Genomic DNA, 26,852 nt, shown 5'->3' on the forward strand with positions numbered 1-26,852 from the left:
TCCCTCTCATTCTCTTTCTCTCTGTCCATGTGTACATAAAGAAGAAGTAAGTGCACAGTGAGATGGCAGCCACCCACAAGCCAAGAAAAGAGACCTCAGAATAAAACTTACCTTGCTAGAATCTTGATCTTGGACTTTTCCGCCTCGATAACTGTGAGAAATAAGTTTCTGTTGTTTAAGCCCACCCCCCAAAAGAGGGTGGGAAGTCTAACCATGGTATTTCAGAGGCAGGATATTTAGGAGATAATTAGATTTAGATGAGGTCAGCTTCCTCACCATGTCATGCTTTATGCAGAAAAAAGACTCCGCAGAGAGTCCCCACCAGCATTAAGGTCTTTAGCAGTTGCAGCCTCTTCACCTTGAACTTGCCCAGCCTCCGAACTGTAAGAAATCAGTCTAGTTTCTTTTTAAAGTACCCAGGCTCAAGTAATCAGTTATAGCAACAGAAAACAAATCAAAACAATACCCAATCGTAGAATTACACCCACTTTCTGGAAGCATCACTCCAGAGTTAGGTGCTACTTACTTGAACCTTCCCCCAAATTACCTGACACAAGCCCGAGTATATAACACATCCTTCCCAACACCCTCTTATGAAGGCATCTCATTGCTCCCCATGTTGTACGCTTTACCTCATGACAACAATAAACCCAACTTGTTACCCTACAAGTATGTAGCTGATGGGCTTTGGCTGGAGGGCATTGATAGAAACGAGGTACAAGGACAGCAGTTTGGGAATCCCAGCTCAGAGGCTTGGCTGACTGTGCCTAGTACTGTGCTTGGCACACGGTAAGAACTCAGCAAATATTTCTTGACTCAATGAAAAGAATCAGGCAGCTCCTGTTGAAACTAATGTGCATGCACCTTGGAGCTTTCTTGCCATTGGCCATCTCACCATGAGGCTGTTAATTTTGCAAAAACATTCAAACATAATTAAGAGTCCAATAGTATTAAATTAATAAGAACTTGTGCTTAGGTTATACAAATAAAAGAAAAAGGCAAGATATCTTTTTAAAATGCCATACAAAATTCAAAATTCTTCAGTAAAAATTAATAAAATATGTCTAAGTCCAAAATGGAGAAAACTGTGCCTCTTCATTAAGGAACCTACCAGAAAACTAAAGAAAATGAAGAGAAGTTTCATTTCTGGATATGATGAGTCAATATGGTAAAAAAGTAGGTCCCTCACATCAAATTATTCTATAAATTAAACAAAGTTTTAATTACTTAATGGTTATTTTTGAAATAGACAAAATCATGTTTAGTTTTATCTGGGTGAATAAACATGTGACCAGAGCAAAGAAAATTTCAGTCATATCAAGTATTCCTCAGACGATAGTGGAATAAAACCAGAAATCAATTCCAAAAAGAACCCTCAAAACTATACAAATACATGGAAAGTAAGCAATCTACTTCTGAATGATTTTGGGGTTAACCATCAAATCAAGATGGAAATTTAAATTTTTTTTTCAAAATGAATGATAACTGTGACACGAGCTATCAAAATCTCTGGGATACAGCAAAAGTATTGCTAAGAGGAAAGTTTATAGCACTAAATGCCTACATTAAAAGTCTGAAAGATCACAAGTTGACAACCTAATGTCACATTTCAAGGAATGAAAGAAGAACAAACCAAACCCAAAGCTAGCAGAAGAAAAGAAATAACAAAGATCAGAGCAGAACTAAATCAAGTTGAAACAAAAAAATTATAAAAGATCAAGGAAACAACAAGGAGGTTATTTGAAGAGACAAACAAAATTGATAGACCACTAGCTAGATTAACCAAGAAAAGAAGAAAGAAGATTCAGATAAGTTCAATTGGAAATGAAAATTGAGACATCACAACTGACACCACAGAAATGCAAAAGGATCATTTGAGACTACTATGAACACCACTATGTACACAAACTAGAAAATCTATAGGAAATGAATAAGTTCCTGGAAACATACAACCCCGTAGCTTAAATCAGGAAGACATAGAAATCCTGAAGAGACTAATAACAAGCAGTGAGATTGAATCAGCAATTAAAAAATAAATGCCAACAAAACAAAGCCCAGGGCCAGTTGGATTCACAGCCAAATTCTACCAGACATTCGAAAAAGAATTGGTATCAATCCTACTGAAATTATTCCAAAAGATTGAGGAGGGAATCCTGCCTAACTTATTCTACAAAGCCATTATCATCCTGATACCAAAGCCAGGAAAGGATATAACAAAATAAGAAAACTACAGACCAATATTCCTGATGAATATAGACGCAAAAATTCTCAACACAATACTAGCAAACCAAATCCAATAGCAAATCTAATCCAATAGCCCATTAAAAAAATAATTCACCGTAATAAATGAGTTTCATTCTAGGGATGCAGGGATGGTTCCACATATGCAAGTCAAGAAATGTGATTCATCACATAGACATAATTAAAAACAAAAACCATATGATCATCTCAATAGAGGCAGAAAAAACATTTGCTAAAATCTAATATCCCTTTATGATAAAAACTCTCAACAAATTAGGCATAGAAGGAACATACCTCAAAATAAGAAAAGCCATGTGTAACAAACCCAGAGCCCACCTCATACTGAATTGAATGGGGGAAGAGTTGAAAGCATTCAACTGAAGCAAGACAACGATGCCCACTTTCACCACTTCTATTCATCATAATACTGGAAGTCCTAGCCAGAGAAATCAGGGAAGAGAAAGAAATCAAGGGCATCCAAATAGGAAAAGAGGAAGTAAAACTACCTCTGTTAGAAAACCCTAAAGACTCCTCCAAAAGACTCATACATCTGATAAATGAATTCAGTAAAGTCCTAGGGTACAACATCAATGTACACAAATCAGAAGCACTGCTATATACCAACAATGACCAAGCTGAGAATCAAATACAGAACACAATCTCAGGTCGGGTGTGGTGGGTCATGCCTGTAATTCCAGCACTTTGGGAGGCCAAGGCAGGCAGATCAACTGAGGTCAGGAGTTTGAGACGAGCTTGGCCAACATGGTGAACCCCCTCTCTACTGAAAAAATATAAAAATTAGCCAGGTGTAGTGATGGGCATCTATAATCCCAGCTACTCGGGAAGCTGAGGCAGGAGAACCGCCTGAACCAGGAGGCAGAGGTTGCAGTGAGCTGAAATCATGCCACTTCATTCACTCCAGCATGGGTGACAGAGTAAAACTCCATCTCAAAGAAAAAAAAAAAAAAAAAAAAAAAAAGAACTCAACCCCTTTAATAATAGCTACAAAGAAAATAAAACACTTTATTTTTAAAACACTTGGTAAATATACTTTACCAAGGAGGTGAAAGATCTCGACAAGAACTACAAAACACTGCTGAAAGTAATTGTAGATGACACAAACAAATGGAAATACATCCCATGTTCATAGATTGAAAGAATCAGTATTGTGGAAATGACCATACTGCTCAGCAATCTGCAGATTCAATGCAATTCCTATCAAAATACTAACATCATTTTTCACAAAATTAAAAAAAATCATAAAATTCATAGGGAACCAAAAAAGAGCTAGAATAGCCAAAGAAATTCTAATCAAAAAGATTTACTCTTAGAATCACATTACCCAACTTCAAATGATACTACAAGGCTATAGTAATTAAAAAAAAAACCACCATTGTAATGATATAAAAGTAGATGCATAGACAAACGGAACAGGATAGAGAACCCAAAAATAAAGCCAAATACTTACAACTGACTGATCTTTGACAACGCATACAAAAACATAACAGATTAGACACATAATATAAGGAAAGTATAACTTACTCAATAAATGGTGCTGGGAAAATAGAATAGCCAGATATAGAAGAATGAAACCGGATTCCTATCTCTCACCAGATACAAAAATTAACTCAAGGTGGATTAAAGACTTAAATCTAAAACCTGAAACTATAAAAATTCTAGAAGAATACCTAGGAAAAACTCTTTTGGACATTGGCCTGGGCAAAGAATTATGTCTAGGACCCCAAAAGCAAATACAACAAAAACAAAAGTAAATACATGGGACCTAATTTAAAAGCTTCTGCACAGCAAAATAAATAATCGTCAAAGTAAACAGACAACCTACAGAATGGAAGTAAATATTTGAAAATTACGCATCTGACAAAGTACTAATACCTGCAATCTACAAACTCAAATCAGCAAGAAAAATAAATAATTCCATTAAAAAGTGGGCAAAGGACCTGAATGGATATTTCTCAAAAGAAGACATACAAATGGCCAAAACCATGTGAAAACCTGCTTAACATCACCAATCATTAGGGAAATGCCAATTAAAACCACAATGAGATACAACCTTACCCTAGCCAGAATAGCCATTACTATAAAGTTAACAAACAATAGATGTTGGCATGGATGTATTGCAAAAGGAACACTTACACACTGCTGGTGGGAAAGTAAATTAGCACAATCTCTACAGAAAACAGTATGGAGGTTTCTCAAATAACTAAAAGTAGATCTACCATTTAATCCAGCAATCCCACTACTGGGTATCCATCCAAAGGAAAAGAAGTCACTATATCAAAAAGACACCTGCATGTCTATGTTTATCACAGCACAATTCACAATTGCAAAGATATGGAATCAACCTAAGTGTCCATTAACTGAGGAATGGATGAAGATTATATATATATTCTTGAAATTTTATATATAAAGATGTTATATATATCTTGTATATATATGTTACATATATGTCATCTTGAAATTTTCACACACACACACATATATACACACACATCATGAAGTACTACTGAACCATAAAAATAATGAAATAATGTCTTGTGCAGCAACTTAGATGGAACTAGAGGCCATTATTCTAAGTGAAGCAATTCAGGAATTGAAAAATCAAATAATTTACGTTCTCATTTATAAGTAGGAGCTAAGCTTTGGGCACACAAAGGCATACAGAGTGCTATAATGGACTCAGGAGACTTAGAAGTGGGGAGGGTGGGAGGGAGGTGAGGGATAGAAAACGATATATTGAGTACAATGTACACTACTCAGATGATGGGTGCATTAAAATCCTAGACTTTACCACTAAACAATTCATCTATGTCACCAAAGCCACTTGTACCCCTAAAGCTACTGAAACAGAAAAAATTTAAAAACAAAGAAAAAACAAGTAACAGTTAAGGGGAAAGGTTATAGGTGGAGGGAAAGGCAGATCTTTCCGTATCATAACCTTAACATATTATGAAGATACAATTTATTTAAATCACATGATGCTGGTGTGGACATTAAAGAAAAATAAATGCAAATGTATACCTAAGCATTTGGGATGTGAGCATGAAAGCTTCCACTAATTAAGAGCTTATATTTTTTCTTTGGCAAGGCACTCTGCTGTCAAAATATCTTATTTAATCCTCATAACTCCATTTTGCAGTTGAGGAACATGAAGCTTGGAAAGGTTCAAAAACTTCGCCCAAGTTTACATAACTAAGAGGCAGTGGAACTGGGATTTGAAAGCAGATTATCTGACTTCAAAGTTCAAACTGTTAACAACAGTTACACAACCCCATTAGAAGTTGCTAAACATTCTGGAATTATTTTTTTGTAATAGTTTTATCTAAGTATAATTCACATAGCATAAAATTTGTGTTCGTATGCTTACTACAGCTCAGTGGTTTTTAGTATATTCACAGAGTTGTACAACTATTACCAATGTCTAACTCCAGAACATTTTGATCACCCCAAATGGAACCTTATACTCATTGGCAATGACTACCATTGCCCTTCCTCCCAGTCCCCGGCAAACACTAATCTACTTTCTGCCTCTGTGAATATTCCTATTTGAGGCATTTCATATAAATTGAATTAAATAATACATGGTCATTTGTGCCTAGCTTTTTTCACTTAGCAGAATGTTTTCAAGGTTCATCTGTGTTGTAGCATGTATCTCTACTGCATTCATTTGTATGACTGAATAATATTCCATTATAGGACATACCACATTCTATTATCCATTCACTAGTTGATGGGCATTTGGGTCATTTCCACTTTTTAGCAATTATGAATAATGTACCTATAAACATTCATATACCTGTTTCGTGTGGACAAATTTATCTTAGGTATATACCTAAGAGTAGAATTCATGGGTCATAAGACAACTCTATGTTTTTAGACTTTTTGAGAAATGGTCAAATTGCTGCTCAAGTGGCTGCCCCATTTTCTATTCCCATCTGCCATGTATGAGTGTCCCAATGTCTCCACAATCTCTTCAATAATGGCTATGTTTTTAAAAATATTTTAGCCATCCTAGTGAGTGTGAAGTGATATCTCATTGTGGTTTTGATTAGTAGTTTCCTCATCACTAATGATGTGGTGCATCTTTGACCGTTGGGATATCTTCTTCAGATAAATGTCCTTCCAAATCCTTTGTCCATTTTTTAAACTGGGTTGTTTTTCCATTGTTGGGTTGTAAGAGTTCTGGATATAATTTCCCTATCAGATATGTGATTTACAAATATTTTCTCCCATTCTCCAGATTGCCCTTTCATTTTACTGATGCATAGAATGCTTTAATATTTACAGAGTCCAAATCATGTAGTTTCCCTTTTGTTGCATATGCCTTTGGTGTGATAGCTAGGAAACCATTGCCTACCTCACAGACACAAAGATTTACTCCAGTATTTTCTTCTAAAGGTTCTATAGTTTTAGCTCAAATTCAGGCATATAATTTGTTTTTGATTAATTTTTGTAAGTGGTGTGAGGAGGGACCCAACTTCATTCCCTTGTTCCAGAAAATTTATATTTCTACATTTACTCATTTAAGCCTTGTAACAGTACTCTGAGGTAATCTGAGAATTAAATATCAAAGGCACAGAGAGATTAAGTAACTTGCCCATGGTACACAGCTACTATTTGGCAGAACTAACCAAGTTTTACTTGACTGCCCATTTTCTAAAATATCTTATCTTAAAACAAAACTGCCCTTTCAAAATATAAGGACTGGATGGGCTGTTCAACAAATTATGTTAGAACAATTAACTAACCATTTAAAGATATTAGCTCCTGCTCATAATTTGGAAAAGATATTAGTTCCTACTCATAATTTCCATCACAATAAATTCCTTAAGCATAGAGAGTTAAATGACAAATATAGAATATTCATACTCTTGGGAGAGATAATTATTTTGTAAGCATGCTATAAGAAAAACCGGTTACATTTATCTACCTAAGAAATTTTAACCTGTAGATCAAACTGTAAAGTGGAATTAAATGTTTCATCCTTGTTGTAATGGCAAAGAGTCAGGATAGACTAACCTTTCCACATACAGTTATGCCTTAACGACAGGAATGTGTACTAAGAAATATGTCCGTTAGGCAATTTCGTCCTTGTGTGAACAACATAGAGTGCACTTACACAAACATGGGATAGCTTGCTACACACCTAGGCTATATGGTACAGCCTATTGTTCCTAGACTACAAGCCTGTACAGCATGCTACCATACCAAATAGTGCAGGCAACTGTAATACGAGGGCGAGCATTTGTATATTTAAACATATCTAAGCATAGAAAAGGTACAGTAACAACATGGTATAAAAGATAAAAGTGGTACACGTGTGTAGGGCACTTACTACGAATGGAGCTTGCAGAACGGGAGGTTTCTCTAAGTGAGTTAGGGAGTAAGTGGTGAGTGAATGGGAAGGTCTAGGAAATTACTACCCATTCCTGCACACTTTATAAACACTGGACACTTCAGCTACCCTACATTTATAGAACGCTGTCTTTATTCAACATTAAACTTAGCTTACTGCAACATTTTACCTTATAAGCTTTTAAATTGTTTTAATGTTTGACTGTTTTGTAACAACATGTAGCTTAAAACACAAACACCTTGTACAGCTGCACGACAATATTTTTCTTTCTTTAAATTCTTTTTCTATAAGGTTTTTTTGGTATTAAAAATGATTTTTTTTTAGCTTTTTCGTTAGAAACTAAGACAGATGCACACATAGGTTGAGCCTACATAGGTTCAGGGTCATCAGTATTACTGTCTTCCACCTCCGTGCTGGCTGTCTTCACGGCAGTATCACACATGGAGCTGTCATCTCCTATGATAACAATGCCTTCTCTGAACACCTCCTGAAGGACCTGCCTGAGCTGTTTTACAGTTAACTTTTTTTTTTATAAGTAGAAGGAGTAGACTAAAATAATTATAAACAAATAGTAAATACATAAACCACAAACAGTCATTGATTATTATTATCAAGTATTTTATAGTGTATATAATGTGTGCTCTGCTTTTGTACACTGGCAGGGCAGTAGGTTTGTTATGTAAGCATCCCCACAAACAAGAGAGTCATGCATTAAGTAAGAATGTTAGGATGTTGTCCATTATAACATACATTAGATGGATGTTGTCCATTATAGCTCCATTATAATCTTAAGGGCCCTGTCATAGATGTGGTCCATCATTGACCAAAATATTGTTATGCAAAACATAACTATATAACATAAAATCTGGATTGTGGGCCAGGCATGGTGGGTTATTCCTGTAATCCCAACACTTTGGGAGGCTGAGGCAGGCAGATCATTGAGGTCAGGAGTTTGAGACCAGCCTGGCCAACATGGTGAAACCACATCTCTACTAAAATACAAAAATTAGACGGGCATGGTGGTAGGTGCCTGAAGCCCAGCTACTTGGGAGGCTGAGGCAGGAAAATCACTTGAACCCAGGAGGTGGAGGTTACAGTGAGCTGAGATGGCACAGTTGCACTCCAGCCTGGGCAACAAGAGAGAAACTCCATCTCAAAAAAAAAAAAAAAATCTGGATTGTGTGGGTCTATGTATACTGTATGTGTGCACACACAAACATATGCATGTGTACATACACACATATGTACAAATACACACATACATACATTCCAAGCAAACAGGGTCCTTGCCACTCCACAGACATAACCAACTTCTCCCTTCAGCCTTTGCCCTTGCTATTTCATTTGCCTGGAATGCTTTCTCCAAGACGTATGCACACCTTGGTTTCTTTTATCACTCTACCCCTGCCAGGCATTCTGTTATGTACCCGTCTGCATGTCTTTCTCCTCAAGGGAGTATGTGCTCCATAACAGTGAACTAATACTTGGTCTTGTTCAGAGTGCACAGGATGTAGACCAATTCTTGACACTAGGGAGCGCTCAATGAACCCTGCTGATGGGCAAATGGGCGGATCTGGCCAGGGGCAGCCAGAAGACAGGAGGAGATGTGAAGGGAGCTAAGCAGGGACCCCACAGCCAAGGACCAAGTGGTGGTGCAGATGTCTCAGCAGATGCCAGTGTGGAAGGTCACGGCTGATTGAGGGCTCAGAACATTGTGGCCACAGGGGAAGGCCATGGAACAGAAGGACCTTAAATCAACTAAAAAACATTGAAATAGCCACAATTACCCCAAAGTTTAAAAATATATATAACATTTCAGTTGCCTGGTAGAGGAGAGCCTCAGAACAGAAGAATGAAGAGGAGGAGAGGCAAGAGGAGGAGGAGGAGGAGGACGGGAACAGTAAAAGGGAAAAATAAGATTTTTACTGGCCCCAGTAATTTTTTTAAAAGGCTGTTTATCCTTCTCCCTCACCAGGTACTGACCTCCCTGCTGTGAGCCAGCAGATGTGCCCAGGTCCAAGAGCTGCCATCCACCTTCAACTGTCCTCCCACGGAGTTGTTCTTCCCTAGCCCAAAGCATGCACTGCAAATCCCTATAGCTTCTCAACCCAGATCAAACTCCTTATTCCCCCAGAGCCATTTATTTCAGCACGATTACTGAGGGGAGCACTGTGGCTGAACTGCACTCCATGAATTGGTGATGCAGCTGTCTCCTTACCTAATTAGTTTGGATGCCTCCAGCTGCAAAGGCAAAAACCCTGACCCACGCTGGCCTACACAGCAAAGGCAATAAAGTCCCAGGTGATCTCATGTACTGCCAGACATCATGGGGTCAAGAATTAAATGAGATAAACCTCTCTTGCAGAGTCCCATATTAAGAATATGGAAACCTTCTCCAGAAACTCCTCAGAAGAATTGTTGTTACATTTCATTGTTCAAATCCTGGTTATCTGACCATCCTGAACTCAAAGGGAGCTGCTGCCTTTGAGGAGTCCTGGCCAGGGCTCACACCCAGTGGCTTTGATGGATTCGGACTCTCCTGCTTAGGCAGGCGATGTGGCTTGCATTGGGCTTCTCTCCAACACAAGACTGCAAAAGAGTTCTGTTGTCACTGAGTGTACAGTGTCCGGGGCTGCTGGAACAAAGTTACTGCACAAACCGGGGGGCTTAAACAACAGCAATCTATTCTCACACCTTTCTGGGGGCTAAGTCCAAAATGACAGTTCCGGCAGGGCTGGAGTCCCTCTGAAGCTTCTACAGGAGACCCTTTCGTTGCCTGGCCCAGTGTCTCGTGGCCTGTGGCAGCATAACTCCAATCTCTGTCTTTGCCCAGCTATGTTTTCCATTTGTGTCTGCATCCACATTGTCCCCTTTTTATAAGGACACCGGTCACATGGGATTAGGGATCCAGCCCTACTTCAGTAGAACCTCATCTTCACTAATTACATCCGCTAGGTGCAAGGACACTATTTCCAAATGTGGTCACATAAGGTACTGGAGGTTAGGAATTCAACATATAAATCTAGTGGGTGGACGGGAAATAATTCAACTTTCAGCACAGAGAAAGGAGGGAAATTGAAACCGGAGCAGGGAACAAACTGCATCTGCTATAGGAACCCTCCTGTTTTACAAATTCCTTTTTCACTCCAAGCAATCTTTAGCCAGTGCAATTTCAGGCAGACTTGGGAAGTGAAATGCTTCTGTTTGGGTGGAGCTCAGGAGGCCCTACCAAGGGCGTGGCAGCTGCTGAGGGATTTCCTTCACTAAGCGATGTCCCCTCCACCACACTTACTTTCCCTGGATTTCTCCCATTCTCTGCTTCCGCCTCCAGAAATTTATTCTCAAACAGTTCTGGGGGCCAGAAGTGCAAAATCAAAGTGCTGGCACAGCTGCAGTCCCTCTGAAGCTTCTGCGGGAGACCCTTCCTTGGAAAAATTCCCAGCAAAGTTGCAGATGTATCTGGCAACTGGAATTGAGAGGGAAGCAGGAGGGATTGAGTGTTGCATATGCACAGGATAAATTTTTGGGGGGCTCCTGGAGGGGCTGGTGACTGTGAATTTAGGAAAATGCATAAGCTGGGTGTTCGTAAATCTGGGACGCCTCATATTCTATTTCAGGCACTAATTTGTCGTGTTTGGGAAGGACTTAAACTATAATTCAGAAATGATGATTGATACGGTTTGGACCTGTGTTCCTACCCAAATCTCCTGTTCAATTGTAATTCCAGTGTTGGAGGAGGTGTCTGCTGGGAGGTGGTTGGCTCAGCAGCCTGAGTGATGATAAGGAGCCTGGGAAACATGTAGGGTTGATTCAAGGTGGCCGAAGCTTCACCATGGGGTGCAGCTTGGGGCTGGGCTGCTTCCTCCTCCAGAGCAATGCTACAGGGACTGGAGATTTCCATTTAGCTAACTAGGGGTTAGGGTAAAGATCTGTGCATACTGGTGGCAGCAGGTGAGAGCAGAAAGCAAAAGACGTTGACTGGATTATCCAGGCCTAGATACGGATTCTTTTGACAGGAAAGGAGATGGGTTATTATATGTCAGGCTCCATATATCTGCCCTGGCAATGGCAGGGCTTGAGAGTGGCCTGAGGTCAAATCAGAACATGGAGATCTGTCCAGAAATTGCAGAAATAGCCAAGACCCTGTGGACGGTCAGGTCAGAGCTGAGTGAGTTGGTGCTTGCACATGTATGTGTACACACACATGCACTTGCATTCTGACAGTACAGAAATCTGATGGGCATAGCGACCCACAGACCTTCCCGGATTCAGCATGGAGGAGGAAGACCACATTACCTAGGCTGGACTGGAGCCCACGGGCTAACTGTGGGAGCTTGGGGGTTCATTAGATTCCAAGAGTAACTGACTCTCCAGGGAAGCGCCTGCTCCTGTTTGATAAGCGGTGCTCTTTTGTCCTGCATGCGGGGATCAGAAAGGACCGATGCAGAGCAGCCCACAAAAGCAGAGCTGCTTGTTCACTGTGGGCCACAGGTTCATGCTGAAATCAGTGTTCCTGGAAACACGAGGCTTCAGATCGGCCAGTGGCAGAAAGTTGGGAGCAGGGAGGATGTAATTTGGGCATCTGAGACAAACCTTAGCGATGGCTATCAATTTAAGAGATTCAGTGGTTTTCAGAGCTGTGAAAGGAAATTAAATTTTGGGACCCTAAACTCAATTTAGCTGAAGAGAAAAGCCAAGCTGGGAATTGGGTCACAGAAACCTGCCTCCACCTTTTAGTTCCTAAACAAGATGGCTACAAGATGAAAAGCTACACGCTTCCCTCATATTTTTCCCACAAGGAAATTCCTGGTGAGCTGTTAAAACTTCACCATGGCAATGCAACTTGATAGTTTATCTTTACAGATGCAGTAGCCCCGCCCACCAGACACAAACGCGTAACTGAATGTTCCCCTCCCCGTTTTGTCTGTGTCATGTAAAATGCACATTCCCCAGTTTTCCTCTGCCCCTTTTGTTTATGTGAAAACTGTGTGCTTCTCAATAGCTCGTCCTTTCCCCTTTAAATTTGGAGCCCTCAAAATCACCTTTGGAGAAAGGAATAGACCTGTCTCCCGGGCACATCCTTAACTTTGGCAAATAAATATCCTAAAATGATTAAGACTTGTCTCGTTATTTTCCTCGATTGGCAGAGCTATTTTTTTCTTTTCTTTTCTTTTTTTTTTTTAACATAAAGGCATTCCCTGGGCCTCAAACAGTTCCTGGTTGGGGGAAGGAGCACATATGTGGTATAGTTTCTGCAGCCCCTGACTGGCCTGGAGCATAGGGCAGGATGTCATCACCAGAGGCCAAATTTGATTGCAAGCAGGGCCTACTCCCTCTGCCTTTTCTGCCAAGGTTCCTAATCGTTATCTCACATGATAATTATTTTGGGTAAAACATAAACCAGCATTGTGATGACAGTGTAGACTCACAGGCAGGAACCCCGACAGAGCTGGACAGATTTGCATGCAGTAACCTTCCATCCCACTGATTGCTTTCCATGACAATTCCATACACCCTTGCCGGCTTTCTTCTTTGCCTGTGGCTTCCTTATGCTTGATTCAATAACGACAACAAAAAGATGTGTGCGTGTGTGTATGTGGTGGGTGTTTATTGTTAAAATGCTTTATTTTTGGAGTGCTGTTTCTTGAAAGCAGTAAGAAAATTTCCCATACAGAAGACTCATCCGTGCTGGGTTCGTAGGATCCCACAGTATGAGTCCCCAGAAGCAGGTCCCATCAGGAGAGTCTGGGTCTTTAAATTATGTTTACAGCCAGCACCAGGCCATCCTGGGAGTCCAGACTTCCTGCAGGAGCAGCTGTCTTAATTTCCTGACGTCATCCAATTAGACAGCAAGGTCTTCCCTATTGAATTTAGAAATATTTGCAGCTCATTTTTAAAAATGACTTATAGAAAGGGGAAAGTACTTAATGTGTTTATTTAGACCAGTAAACTCTCCTTTATATCTATTTTTTTTTTTTTTCAGTTTGAAATCCTCAAACACTTTACTGATTGTTATTAAACAACCAGGGTTAGGAAAAAGACATTGGCCATTAGAGTTTCTAAAGACACCACTCCAGGGCTGAGCTTTGGCTGACTATTACACAAGGATGAAAATACCTCCCCATGGGCCATGGAGGTCCTCTTTCTTTTTCCCCTTTCCTAGCCTGTGGCCTTTTAAACTTTTTTCAGAACAACTTTCTGGAAATGCTCCTATGCATGGCACCATCAATATATTTTCTCTTTCTTTCCAACCAAAGAATCACTTACTCTAGGTATGTATTGGAATACTTATTTAGAACATCTTATATCATACAATGTGTTTTCACATGTGTTACTCTGTTTAATTTTCATCACTCTATGAAGATGGCATAGTTCTTCCTATTTACTAGGCCCAGAGAGGTAAACTAAAACAAACAGCCACGGAGAGGTGCATTTAACTTATTTAAATCCACCTCTCTGTGATTAGCTCGTATTAGGTTAAGAATCTAAAATGTGGCCAACTCCATCATCTCTCTTTGAACTGTGTTCACTTTGAACGTTCTCCTCTCCCATCTCCTCCATGTACCGCAGAACATTCGAACAGAGAGTTACTCTTGCCTGGCATCTTTCAGTTTCTCGTACCTGCTTTCTCTGCCTCCTCTCCCCGGAACACCCTCTCTAGCCTCAACAGTCCTGCCTTTTGAAGCCCCTTGTGTCTTTAAGACTGAATTCAGATGCTGCAGCTTTTCATTCCATAGTTTCTTAGTCAACTGAGGCTGCTGTAACAAAGCGCCACACGTTGGTGGCTTCCCAACAACGGAAACGTATTCCTCACAGTTCTAAGGCCGGAAGTCTGAGATGGGGCTACCAGCAGGGGCAGGTTCTAGCATCCTCCTCTAGGTCGCCACCTTCCTGTGTATCCTTGCATGGTAGAAACAGAGAACAGGAGGGCTCTCTGGGGTCCCTTCGATAAGGACACTAATTCCATCCCTGAGGGCTCCCCCTTTGTGACCCAATCACTTCTCAAAGGCCTCAGCTTCTAATATCATCACATTGGGGGTAAGATTTCAACATACGGACATTGAAGGGTCACAGACATTCAGTTCATTGCACATGGTCACTGATTCTACAAACAGAAGCAAATCACACCCTCTTCCGTGCACGCTGGTGTTCTGGGCTCTGTTCTACCAATTGTGTATTCTGCCAGACAGGAACTGGACATATACCCACCCAATTATCCCCAGAGAGCAAAAGCTCCCAGAGGGCAGGGGCCAGCTCATCTCCTTAGTCCTCCCTGATGCTGTACAACTACCACTGAGTACAGAGATCTGGAGAGAGGACATGTGGGGGCATCTTCTATTCTTGAAGCCTATTTTCCATGAAGCTTTCTTTAATTCCCCCAAGCTGACATTTCCTTAATTCCCCCATCCTCCTCTGAATGTCACAGACATGATCCATGTGACTCTTCACCCTGCATTATAATCAGTGGCTTCTACCTTCTTCCTGGTTATCTCCCCTTCCAAAACACAAGGCCTGTCACTCATGAGGGTAAGGTCCATGGTTGATTGTACTTGTATCCTTCATACAAGTACATATATATTATGTACTTTTTATACATATTAGGTCCTAGATATGTGTTTATGGATTAGAAAATTATCTTATACATTTAAAATCTATTAAAATAACTGCAAAATACACCCCTTTCATTGGGGAAAGATGGACCAACTCTGGTCAACACTGCTCCTCCAATTTTAGGTTTCCATATTATTTCATCAATTTATAACTTTTAAAAATTACCATTTCAGCTCTGGATTTAAATGATATCACAATTTGCTATCAAATTCTTGCACATCATTTCCTCCAGAGCATATGATTTAAAAGTCAAAAACTAGGTATTGAGTATGTGCAAAATATATTCCAAAACAACCCCATTTCATAATTATAATCTATTTCACAATATAAAAGTTTAATAAATAAACACTTGGATGTTTTTATTGTTCTGTCAGAAATAGTGGACTAACTAAAATAAATTCAGTGAGTGAGGATGGATACTTGTCTGTTTAGCTAGCCTTTCACTATCATACACACACAAATACACACACCTCTGAATGTCACTTTTAAATCCCATCCTTCTAATAAATCATATGGTAGAGACTTTTCCAAACTATTCATAGCAGAATTAAAGTTAAAAAAAAGAGGAAATCCGAGGGCCAGGCATGGTGGCTCATGCCTGTAATCCCAGTGCTCTGGGAGGCCAAGAGGGGAGGATCACTCGAGGCAAGGAGTTTGAGACCAGCCTGGGCAACAAAGTGAGACCCTCATCTTTACAAAACATGTAAAAAAAAAACAAAACCAGTTGGACTCAGTGGCATACACCAGTAGTCTTAGCTACTAAGAAATCTGAGGTAGGAGAATCCCTTGAGTTTAGGAGTTCAAGGCTGCAGTGAGCTTTGATGGCGCCACTGCACTCCAGCCTGGGCAACAGAGTGAACCTCTGCCTCAGAAAAAAAAAAAAAAATGAGAGGGGAGTCTGAATAAAGCCTTGTAATCAAGAAGAAATCACAGTTCATTCAATGGAAAATTACACAAATGGGCATAAGCCATTCACTGTAAACTAAGATGCACCATCTTAATAAGCATGACTCAGTAAAACTGGTTCACTTTATATCCTTTCCTTGGTTGCCAGTGACCAATGTATGAAAATAATTTCATTATAAAGCACCTTTTTGTATATATTGGGCCAGCAGCGCCAGCATTAAGCCTAGTCCTAGACATTTCTGTTGTGTAGTTGTTTACTAGTCACTTGATTTTAAAATGGTCCTTAAAAGGAAATCCATGGACAAGCCAGCTTGCAAATAACAAAAAGCATGACAAAAGGCTTTGTAAAGAGCACATCTGAGACCACGTATTAGGTTTTTCCACAGGAAAATCAACAGGGTAGCAATGTGGGTGTTAAAGGCAAAGACCTACTCATCTGCTAGGTTGCCCAGAGCCCATACCAATGGCTGTGAGAACCAAAGGGAGAGAAGAATGTGGCTCATGCTCCACACACAAGGGGCCCTGGGCATGCTGTCAACAATTGGCTGGACGTTTACCATCTTCTTCAATCATGTTTCCAGAACAACAAAACTTTAAACCCAGATATATCACACCAATGGGTCTCCTTTTGTGTTGATTTTAACCAGGTATGCATGGAGACAATTGAAAATGGCAGCCCCCAAAGACCTATGCATTTAAACTAGGTAAAACGAAGCATTTCTTCTCTCTTACTTTTAACCGTGAGGTACATGGACTTGCTGACGTCTGCGCCCACATCGTTGCTGACCTTGCAGAGGTAGTAGCCACTGTCTTCCTCCACGACATGCTTGATCAGCAACGACCCATTGCTGAGAACTTGGATTCGGCCATTTAGGGCAATTGGCTGGAACTGGGGAACCCCAGCACCTGAGACAGAAAAAGAAAGAGGAGCAACGATGCAAACGTGAGTACGTATGGGAAGACAATGAGTTCAAGTACACCCAGACTCATAAAGAGAAGCACCAGACACTTCACACAGATCCCATAAGGCAGTCACGGGATACACCAGGTTTTTCTTTCTTTCCTCCAATATTAAAATTCTTGTTTAGAGAGAAAAGCATTTATTTGGAATGACAGTATTTCAGACTCTGAGATAAAAAACTAACAGAACTTACAGATAGTTTCTACATAAAAAGCCAAATTTGATGAGTGTTAAGTAGCTGATAAATTATTCAAAGAAATCACAGTAGAACAACCACAGAAGCAGACAACTCTCACGGTGCTAAATAAATTCCTTGTGTTCCCAGGGACTTAATATGAATGTAAACAAGGAGTGCTCCAGGGACATGGCATTTGAAGTCTTTGCTCACTGCACATGTCTGAGGCTACAAAGAGAATAGGAATACTGCAGGTTTTTCTTTAAGGGTGGTTATATTCTGGTCCAGAAACACAACACACTGTTAATATCATTTAATGTTATTTAAATAAATACATCAGGTTAGTGCAGTAAGACAGCACAGAATTAAAATGCCACTCTCCTCAGAGGGTTTCCACGCAAGGAGGAAATGGCACAGATATGATATGCTGTTATAATGACTGTGATACAATTCATATGAAGGATTTATACACAACTATGTAAAAAAAAAAAAAAGGATTTTAGCAATAATGAAACAGACTACGAAGGTCCTAGAAGAGTTCTGGGAAGATGGTGATTTGGATGAACCTGCCATGCTGCCTGCTTCTGGCCTGGAGGAGTTGGGTGGGATGGAAGAATGGGATTCAGGCCCTGAAAGATTCTCCCAGGGCATTTTTCTTCTCTGGCCTGAGTGTCTGGGGACTTGAGGGGAAAGCTCTGGGGTGAGCATCTTCCTGGAGGAAGCTCAACATTTGGGCCAAGGATGTGTTCTAGAGAGAAGCTGCTAACTCCCTGACCCAAGAACCTACATGGGAGCTGAACAGGTCAGCCATCTCCGCAGGCCTTAAGCAGGAAACTTCAGAATTTGCATCTGAGGACAGGAGAAGGGAAGATACTTTCTCCTGCTGTCTCCACACCCTAATGACAGCTTGTATATTGGTCTCACTTGAGCTCACAATGGCAGAGACTGTGGCTGTGCCTTCCTTTCCCATGTTTCTGGTTTAGATTTCTCAGCAACTGGTCTCTAGCCCCACTGAAGAAACGAGAGAAACTGATAATGTTCCTAAGGGGACCTTTCACACTGAATAAGGAGATCAAGTAGAATCCCTGCAACAGGTGGTTCCCATCAAAATGGAACTGCTAGAGGGGACATATGATAACCTGAAAATTTTTTTTTTTTTTTTGAGATGGAGTCTTGCTCTCTCACCCAGGCTGGAGTGCAGTGGCACAATCTTAGCTCACTGCAACCTCCACCTCCTGGGTTCAAGGGACTCTCCTGCTAATCCCAGCTACTTGAGAGGCTGAGGCAGAGAACTGCTTGAGCTTGAACCTGGGAGGCAGAGGATGCAGTGAGCCGAGATCGTGCCACTGCACTCCAGCCTAGGCAATAGAGCGAGACTCCGTCTCAAAAAAAAAAAAAAAGAAAAAGAAAAATGAAATTACATGAATGTAGACTGATAAGAATATCAATTTTACTGAGAGATAACATTATTTTCTACATAATCAAAAAGTGTAAACAAAAAAGTTGCTATGAGTTTAGCAAAGTCATGGGACAACGTCGATATACAAAAATTAATGTCAATTTCATTTACATATAATAGTAACAACCAATTGGGAATAAAAATTAAAAAGAAAATATATTGGCAAAAAACATGAAATATTTAGAATAAATTTAACAAAATATGTACAAGACCAACCCACTGAAAATTGTAAAAGTCGATATACAAAAATTAATGTCAATTTCATTTACATATAATAGTAACAACCAATTGGGAATAAAAATTAAAAAGAAAATATATTGGCAAAAAACATGAAATATTTAGAATAAATTTAACAAAATATGTGCAAGACCAACCCACTGAAAATTGTAAAAGTCATTGAGAACCAAATAAGACCTAAATAATTAGAAAGTTATACCATGTTCATGAATAAAAATGCTTAACATTTTCAGAAAGAGGTTGGTAATCTTTTTCTGTGAAGGCCAGAGAGTAAATATTTTAAACTCAGTAGGTCATACAGTCTCTATCGCAAGTACTCATCTCTGCCACTGAATCATGAAAGTAGCCATAGAAAATACAGAAACGAAATAGCATGATTGTGCTTCATAACAACTTATTGGCAGGCCATGATAGCTCACACCTGTAATCCCAGCACTCTGGGAGACCAGAGTGGGGGCATGGCTTGAGACTAGGAGTTTGAGACCAGCCAGAGTCATGGGGTGAGACCCCATTTCTATAAAAAATTTTAAAAATTAGCTGGACATGTTAGGTCATGCCTGTAGTCTCAGCTACTCCCAATGCACTGGGAGGCTGAGGTGGGTTTGAGGTTACAGTGAGCTCCACTGTACTCTATCTAGCCTGGGTGACAGTGAGACTTTGTCTCTAAAACAAGTGGAAGAGGAAGAGGAAAGGGAGGAGAAGGAGGAAGGGAAGGAGGAAGAGATGAAGGAGTCTTCAAAAATACTGAATCTGAGAAGAATTGATCTTTGTCCTAGCATATAGTGATAAATGTTGGTGATCATTATGAGGAAATAAGATAGCCTAAAATACTTACTTACAAAAGCAAAAACAGGTTGTGGGCCGAATTTGAATTGTGGCCCACAGTTTTCTGATATCTGATTTAAAGGTAATTGAGAGAAATGTAAATATAGGATAATTGTACATTTAGAAGGTGGAGCATCTACTAACAAAACTCACATGTTTGCATTAGTTCTTTATTACATACATAAAATATGAATTTTCATAAAATGGTTGTAAGTAGAAAATGTTCTTAAAATTCTTCTTTTCATAAGGAATTCAAAGTCAGGGACAAAAACATTTTTAAAACATAACAGTATTTTATTATCTCTTCAATATGTTGCTTTCCTCACTTGAGCTAGTGAATATTTTATAAAGTGAGACTAAAAGGACAACCGTTTTTATCCCTAAATCTGCTCCCTCCTTGGAAATAAATTACCAAATGTACAAAATTCAGAATTATACCAGCAACTTGTATAATATAATTTAAAACTTAATTCATGTGAGACATTTACACGGCAAAGAAATATGAAAAAAAGCTCATCATCACTGGTCATTAGAGAAATGCAAATCAAAACTAGAATGAGATACCATCTCATGCCGGTTATAATGGTGATCATCAAAAAGTGAGGAAACAATAGATGCTGGAAAGGATGTGGAGAAATAGGAATGCTTTCACACTGTTAGTGGGAGTGTAAATTAGTTCGACCATTGTGGAAGACAATGGGGCGATTCCTCAAGGATCTAGAACCAGGAATACCATTTGACCCAGCAATCCCATTACTGGGTATATACCCAAAGGATTATAAATCATTTTACTATAAAGACACATGCACATGTATGTTTACTGCTGCACTATTTACAATAGCAAAGACTTGGAACCAACCCAAATGCCCATCAATGATAAACTGGATAAAGGAAATGTGGCACATATATACCATGGAATACTATACAGCCATAAAATAGAATGAGTTCATGTCCTTTGCAGGGATATGGATGAAGCTGGAAACCATCATTCTCAGCAAACTAACACAGGAACAGAAAACCAAACACTGCATGTTCTCACTCATAAGTGGGTGTTGAACAATGAGAACACATGGACACAGGGAAGGGAACATCACATACTGGGCTCTGTGAGGGAGTGGGGCAAAGGGAGGGAGAGCATTAGGACAAATACCTAATGTATCCAGGGCTTAAAACCTACATGACAGGTTGATGGGTACAGCAAACCACCATGGCACATGTAACAAACCTGCACGTTCTGCACATGTATCCCAGAACTTAAAGTATAATAATTAAAAAAAAAAAAAAAAAAAAAAAACTTAATTCATATGAAAGTTCACAGAAGATTTTGGTGCCTTTTTTTTTTTTTTTTTTTTTGAGACAGGGTCTTGCTCTATTGCCCAGGTTGGAGGGCAGTGATAGCATCATAGCTCACTGTGGCCTCAAACTCCTGGGTTCAAGCAATCTTCCCACCTCAGCTTCCCAAGTAGCTGGGACTACAATACAGGCAGACATCACCACACCCTGCTAAGCTTTTAAAATTTTTTTGTAAAGATGGGGTCTTGCTATGTTGCTCAGACTGTCTGAAACTCTTGGCCACAATTGATCCTTCCACTTTAGCCTCCCAAAGTGTTGGGATAACAGGCATGAGCCATTGTGCTTGGCCTCAAATGCTTGAGAAAAAATAAATACATCAGTATATGACTGGTTGATTTTGAAAAATAATTAACGAAAGCTATTTAATAGTTTACTTATTGAGATTTAAAGCATGAGAATTTTAGATTAGGGAATCTGATTTTTTTTTGTCAAAAATTCAAACAGTAAAAAAGTAAATGCCTTCGGAGGGATTATGGACTTTCTAATATTTTCTCAACATAAAATAATGTATCTTTTGTTTTTATGCAAATTGATTTTATTGATTACTGAGCACCTGTACTGTGACAGATACTGGGTGAGGATCTATGGCTAAAAAGATCAATGGAAAGATCTTTTTCTCCTTCCTTTCTCCCTCCCCTTCAGTCCTAACTCTGGGGAATTCCAGCTGCCATGTTGTGAGCTGCTCCGTGGAGAGGCTCCCATGGGAAGGAACTGGGGGTGGTCGAGAAACTAAAGCGTATCAACCATCACAGGAGTGAGCTTGGGACAAGATCCTCCCACAGCTAAGCTCTGAAATGACCGCATCCCAGCCAATCCCTTGGCTTCAGTGTTGGGGAGACCAGGAACCAGAGGTCTCAGCTAAGCCACACATGCATTCCAGACCTACAGAAATGGGAAGCTATTAAATGTGTATCATCTTAAGCCACTAAATTGGGATAATTTGTTACACAGTCATAGATTCCTAACATATATGTAAAATTAGGTAAGTTACATTTCAGCTTCTTAACTTGTAAAATGGAAATAATAATAGAATCTTCATCGTAGGATGGTAGAAAGACTAAAGTTCTTGAACTATGTATTGGTAAGGCTCATAGTAAGCAAACACCTTTGTGCTTTTTAACATTCTGTTTTTAATTATTTAATAATTTTAAGATTATATAGCTCTCTGTCTTTCCCATTCCACAAGAATAGGGACCATGTTGCAGTGAATGTCTCCATTCATCAATCAGTCCATCAGTAGAGAGAAATATATAGTGGTAGGCAATCTGTATGCCTAACTCAGGGAGAAGAATTTTGGACCAAAGGTGATGCATCTTCAAATCTTAAAATATATTGCTGTATTTACAATAAACTGCCTTAAAACCGTACTGTTACCTCATTCAGTGCTAGCTGAGGGTTAATTTTTTCCTCAAACATGTATGCTATTAATCTTTTAAATCTTCATCAATACTATACATCACTATTTCAATTTGCACATTTTGACATATTTTTTGTATTTTTTTGTTTGTTTTTCTTTATAGATAATTTTGAACATCATGAATGTATTGGTCATCTGTATTTTTCTTTGGTAAACAGCCTATTTATATCCCTTACCCATTTTTCTACTGAGCTTTTGTCTTTTTCTTCATTTTCCAAAGCACGTTAGGTTATAAGGAAGTGTTTCTATGTAATTATTTTACAAAACTCTTTTTTTGTTCTTGTTGCTTTAATCACAATAGGATGTTGAATATTATTAGCTACCTTTTAATCATATATTGAGATAATTATATGCTTTTTTCTCCTGTAAAATTACACTGCATTTTTAAAGAATTTGGTTTTTATAAATTATCAAATTACTTCTTGTAGATATTGTGTTCATTAGTGTAAGGATAATAGATTTATTGGAAGTTAAAATTAAGGAAAAAGCCTTCAACTTCTATTTAAGTGCTTAAATTTGTAACACACTTTGAAAATCAGTAAAGGCTACTGATGTCTTTCTCAAAGTTGACTGTAAATTGAGAGTAGATGCAGTCCAATACAAACAACCTGAAAATTCAATCAAATATAGGATTGAAAAAATATAACCATAAGATAGGTAATCTAAAAATTTTAAATTATATAAAACTGTATTTAAGAAACTGAAAATCAAACCAAGTGCTGGTATGGTTTGAAAAATTTACATGAATATCTATGTCAACAACACATTTTTTTCCTTTTCTTAAATAATTTTCACCTGAAAAATGCTTGTAATAGTTGAAACATTTATATTAAAGAATCACAACATAAAATTAACTACAATGCTAAGTTGTCTCAATTAAATAGCAGAAAAGGATGATCTGTTAATTCTTAGCTAGAATGAGGTAAGCCTCTTTATTACTAAAAGGTCCTAAAGAAGGCAGAAATAAAGTCTCAAATGCATTTAAGAAAACATTAAATCTTTTCTTCATCAGAAAAATGAACCTAAGTTGAAGGGTTATTGCATCTAAAGATCTAATTGTGGTTACTAAACGGAATAATAGTGAACACACTGCCAACCAATTCATCTACTATGAGGACTGCAGTTCCAAGGGTTAGCGTTTGTTTAATTTGAGGGAAGTGGACTGGGGGTTTGACAGAATAACCTATCAGTCATCTACTTCAGATTCATCTTTATTCTAAAGAGCAAAATTTAACCCACTGCATCAATATGTAAAATCCTGCAATCTTAGGACAAGGTAAGCACTTTAGGTAATTAGCTAGAAGATACAATGCCGCAACCAGCAGTCATTAATTAAAACACTGTCAATTTTCTGTGACTAGCAGGGGTCAAGTGGGGACAATTTCAATGCTCCGTTACATGAAAATAAAATGCTAAAGCAATATGTAAGGCACATGCTGAATTGCTAGTTACATTAACAGTGGGTCACCTTTATTATTTAATTGCAAAGGTATGCCTAGCCGTGTTCCCAGGGACTGATGCTATGGGGACAGTGGAAAAAGATTGGCTGATTGTCACCAAATGAGCTCAATTTGAAGGCAGCAGCAAATAAGAAAATTGTTTCATTTTTTTTTAAATTTTATTTCACTGTTAGGTCTTTGCTGGTCTGTAGAGAAGGCACTTGGCTAAAAGCCAAAAGGGTTGGGTTCTCATGCTCTCTAAAACTACCCGTGCCTTAAAGCAAGTGGCTTTTCTCTGCATCCTTAATTTCATCATATATGAATGAGGAGAATAATCCCTTTACATATGATGTAAGATTGTTGTGCACATAAAGCAAAACAAGATTGTAAGAATGTGGGTATAAACGCCTGCATAAAAGGACCATGAGAGCTTGGTCAATTAGCTCATCCAGAGAGGTCCTCTTAGGACTCTTCAGTCGCAGGACCTAAAGGAGGTCTCTTTAGACTCTATGATTTGCACACCAATGGTCAGGCTGTAAGCTGTTCTTTCTTCTCACCAAGGAGTCAAACAAAATCCCTTTCATCCTTATGGAGAGAGTGGTGTTTTCCTCAAGAATGAATTTGTTTTTCTCCTTTAGGAAGGGGGGCTTCCTTCTCTGAGAAGAGTTGGGGGATTGTAGGAAGTCATTGGGTAAAAAGATAGAGGTCGCAATGGAAAGAGAATTCAGTGGAGGAGTGCTGAAGAGTTCCGTTACAAAGAAGAATCCAGAAGTGAACAGAGGCACAGTCCTGAGACACTACTGGCTTGTTTTCAGGCTGGAGAGATGTTTCCAATCCCTGAGAAAGCGGCTTCCACAACCGTGCAGGTAATATTTATGTCACTGAAAGTTTGTGTCAGATGGTGTATGCTGATCTTTAGAACTACCACTTTCCCTCGAATCTCTACCCTAAATTGCAGGGTTTGAAAGCCTGAAGACCACATTCCCTGGCTCCTTTGTTACTAGATTCCGGTTTACATTTTACCAGTGAGAGGCACTTAAAAACAATTTGGAAGGTGCAAGGGTGGAAAAGCCATTATTTTGCTTTAGAAGCAGCAAATTGATACATGGGTCAACCCCAAACATTAGGTTTATGGCTGCCTGTGGGATAACTTCTACAAATCACTGCTTGAGCACTAGAGGCAGCTGTTAGCAGTGATGGGAGGAGCATCTCATAGTTCCTACACTGCTCAAGTGCTTAAAGGGCCAGTCAGTTTGTCCAATGATTCAACAGATTTTGCATGCCTCTAATTCCCGTTATTAAATCCCTTCTTGATAACACACCACACCCTAACTGAGACACCATCCAGGTTACTTCTTTTGTAAATGTGCACATAATTGTGTCCACTGTGCGATCCAGTTATCTTTCCTTAATGCCTTCATTTCTATGTTGAGGCTATCTGCTGAAAACAATGGAAATGTCATGGTCTAGATTAGTGCGTAATCAGGATTTGTTACAACTTGCTAGTCCACTAGCACTTCAATGTCTAATTCTGTAACTAATAAGGAATTATGTAACTAATACGCAAGAATCCTTTTTTATCAGCCAGATGAAACATTGACCCTTCATTCACTTATCAGAAAACTGAGCTGTGAACTGAACAGGATTCAGTACTCGTCAAGGGGTCACATGATATTGGAGGTGGTTGAGGTAGCTCAATTACGCAGATGCCACCAGGGCTTTGCCTTGCTCCTGGGAGGAGCCCTGCAGCTGTGTCTACCATTCAAGGTCTCCAGCCACCATTTCCCTGGAGCAAGAGCTCCCCGAGCATTTGTCCTCACTATGGCTGCCTATACCCAGAAGAAGGCTTCTAGAAAGTTTCCTGGGATATAAATAAGGAAGAAAGATGGAGGAGTGCTGAAAAAATAAAGGAAGAGCAAGATGGGCCTTGGGGTTGACAGTCCTGGTGGCTCCACCAAGACTTAGGGGAATTACACTTCCTTAGGTGAGGACCCTGCAGAGGTCCTGCAGCAGCTCCCGGCACCACTGAGATGCTGATTAGGGTAGTACAGAGGGAGGCAGAAGGTTTTCTGCTCTGCTAAGTGTTTCCCTACCATCAAAGGAAGAAAATAAAACAATACGTGGAACACTCACTTTCTCTGTTCAGCTTACAACCCGTTTTTAAAACTCATTCTTTCTTTGTGAGGCCCCTTGTCTCTTCTTGGGGAACACATAAGCAGAGCTCCTTTTGTTGTGCATGAGGGATCCACACTGGAGTTGAACTTGGCTTTATTTTTACCATGTGTGCCATAGAAAGATATTGCCTCCTTCTCCTTTTTAGATTATTTGAATTATTTCCCCATATTAATTGAATATATGCATCTTACCACATAATTGGAAATAGGGGGCACTAGGTGAGAGCCGGGACCTGATAGTCTGGATCAGAAGAATGCACTGGTGTAGAACAGGCAGTCACTGCTGTTCCAGGAAACCAAGGACATGGAAGAGGTCAAAACCATGGATGTGGAGGCTTGGGGTGCTCTAAACAGTACAGAGCAGGACAAATGGTGAGTCTAGGAGTGGGCATGGTGAGAGCACTGAATGGTCTGCAGATGCACAGGCATGGGTGGGACAGTAGGAGGGCAGCAGCCTCCACCAGGTCAGGCTTGTGGTCAGAAGTTTTATTCTGCTGATCTACACTAAGAGGATTAACATAGGGTCAGGATTATAGGGACTGGTCCCAAGGAGATGAACAAGACAAGGGTCAGAGACAATGCAGAGACCCAATTTCCCAGAACAGGAATGCAAAAGAGACATTTGTCTGAGCAAAGCCTGTGGAACTGGCATTCAAGGTCAGAGTGAGTGGCAGCAAGGG

The 26,852-nt window shown here is 39.6% G+C and overlaps 1 protein-coding gene across 4 annotated transcripts in view; it reads right to left on the bottom strand.

Moving 5' to 3' along the window:
• LOC105472931 (DS cell adhesion molecule) overlaps positions 1 to 26,852 on the bottom strand; it is an 818,273-nt gene that overhangs the window by 229,551 nt on the left and 561,870 nt on the right. For all 4 annotated transcript variants that reach the window (XM_071095740.1, XM_071095738.1, XM_071095737.1 and 1 more), the window contains exon 11: positions 16,865 to 17,038. In XM_071095740.1, the coding sequence (XP_070951841.1) occupies positions 16,865 to 17,038 (174 nt within the window). The remainder of the gene's footprint in view (positions 1 to 16,864; positions 17,039 to 26,852) is intronic.

The sequence above is a fragment of the Macaca nemestrina genome, chromosome 4 (genome assembly GCF_043159975.1).
Source record: "Macaca nemestrina isolate mMacNem1 chromosome 4, mMacNem.hap1, whole genome shotgun sequence".
NCBI classification, from domain to species: Eukaryota; Metazoa; Chordata; class Mammalia; order Primates; family Cercopithecidae; genus Macaca; species Macaca nemestrina.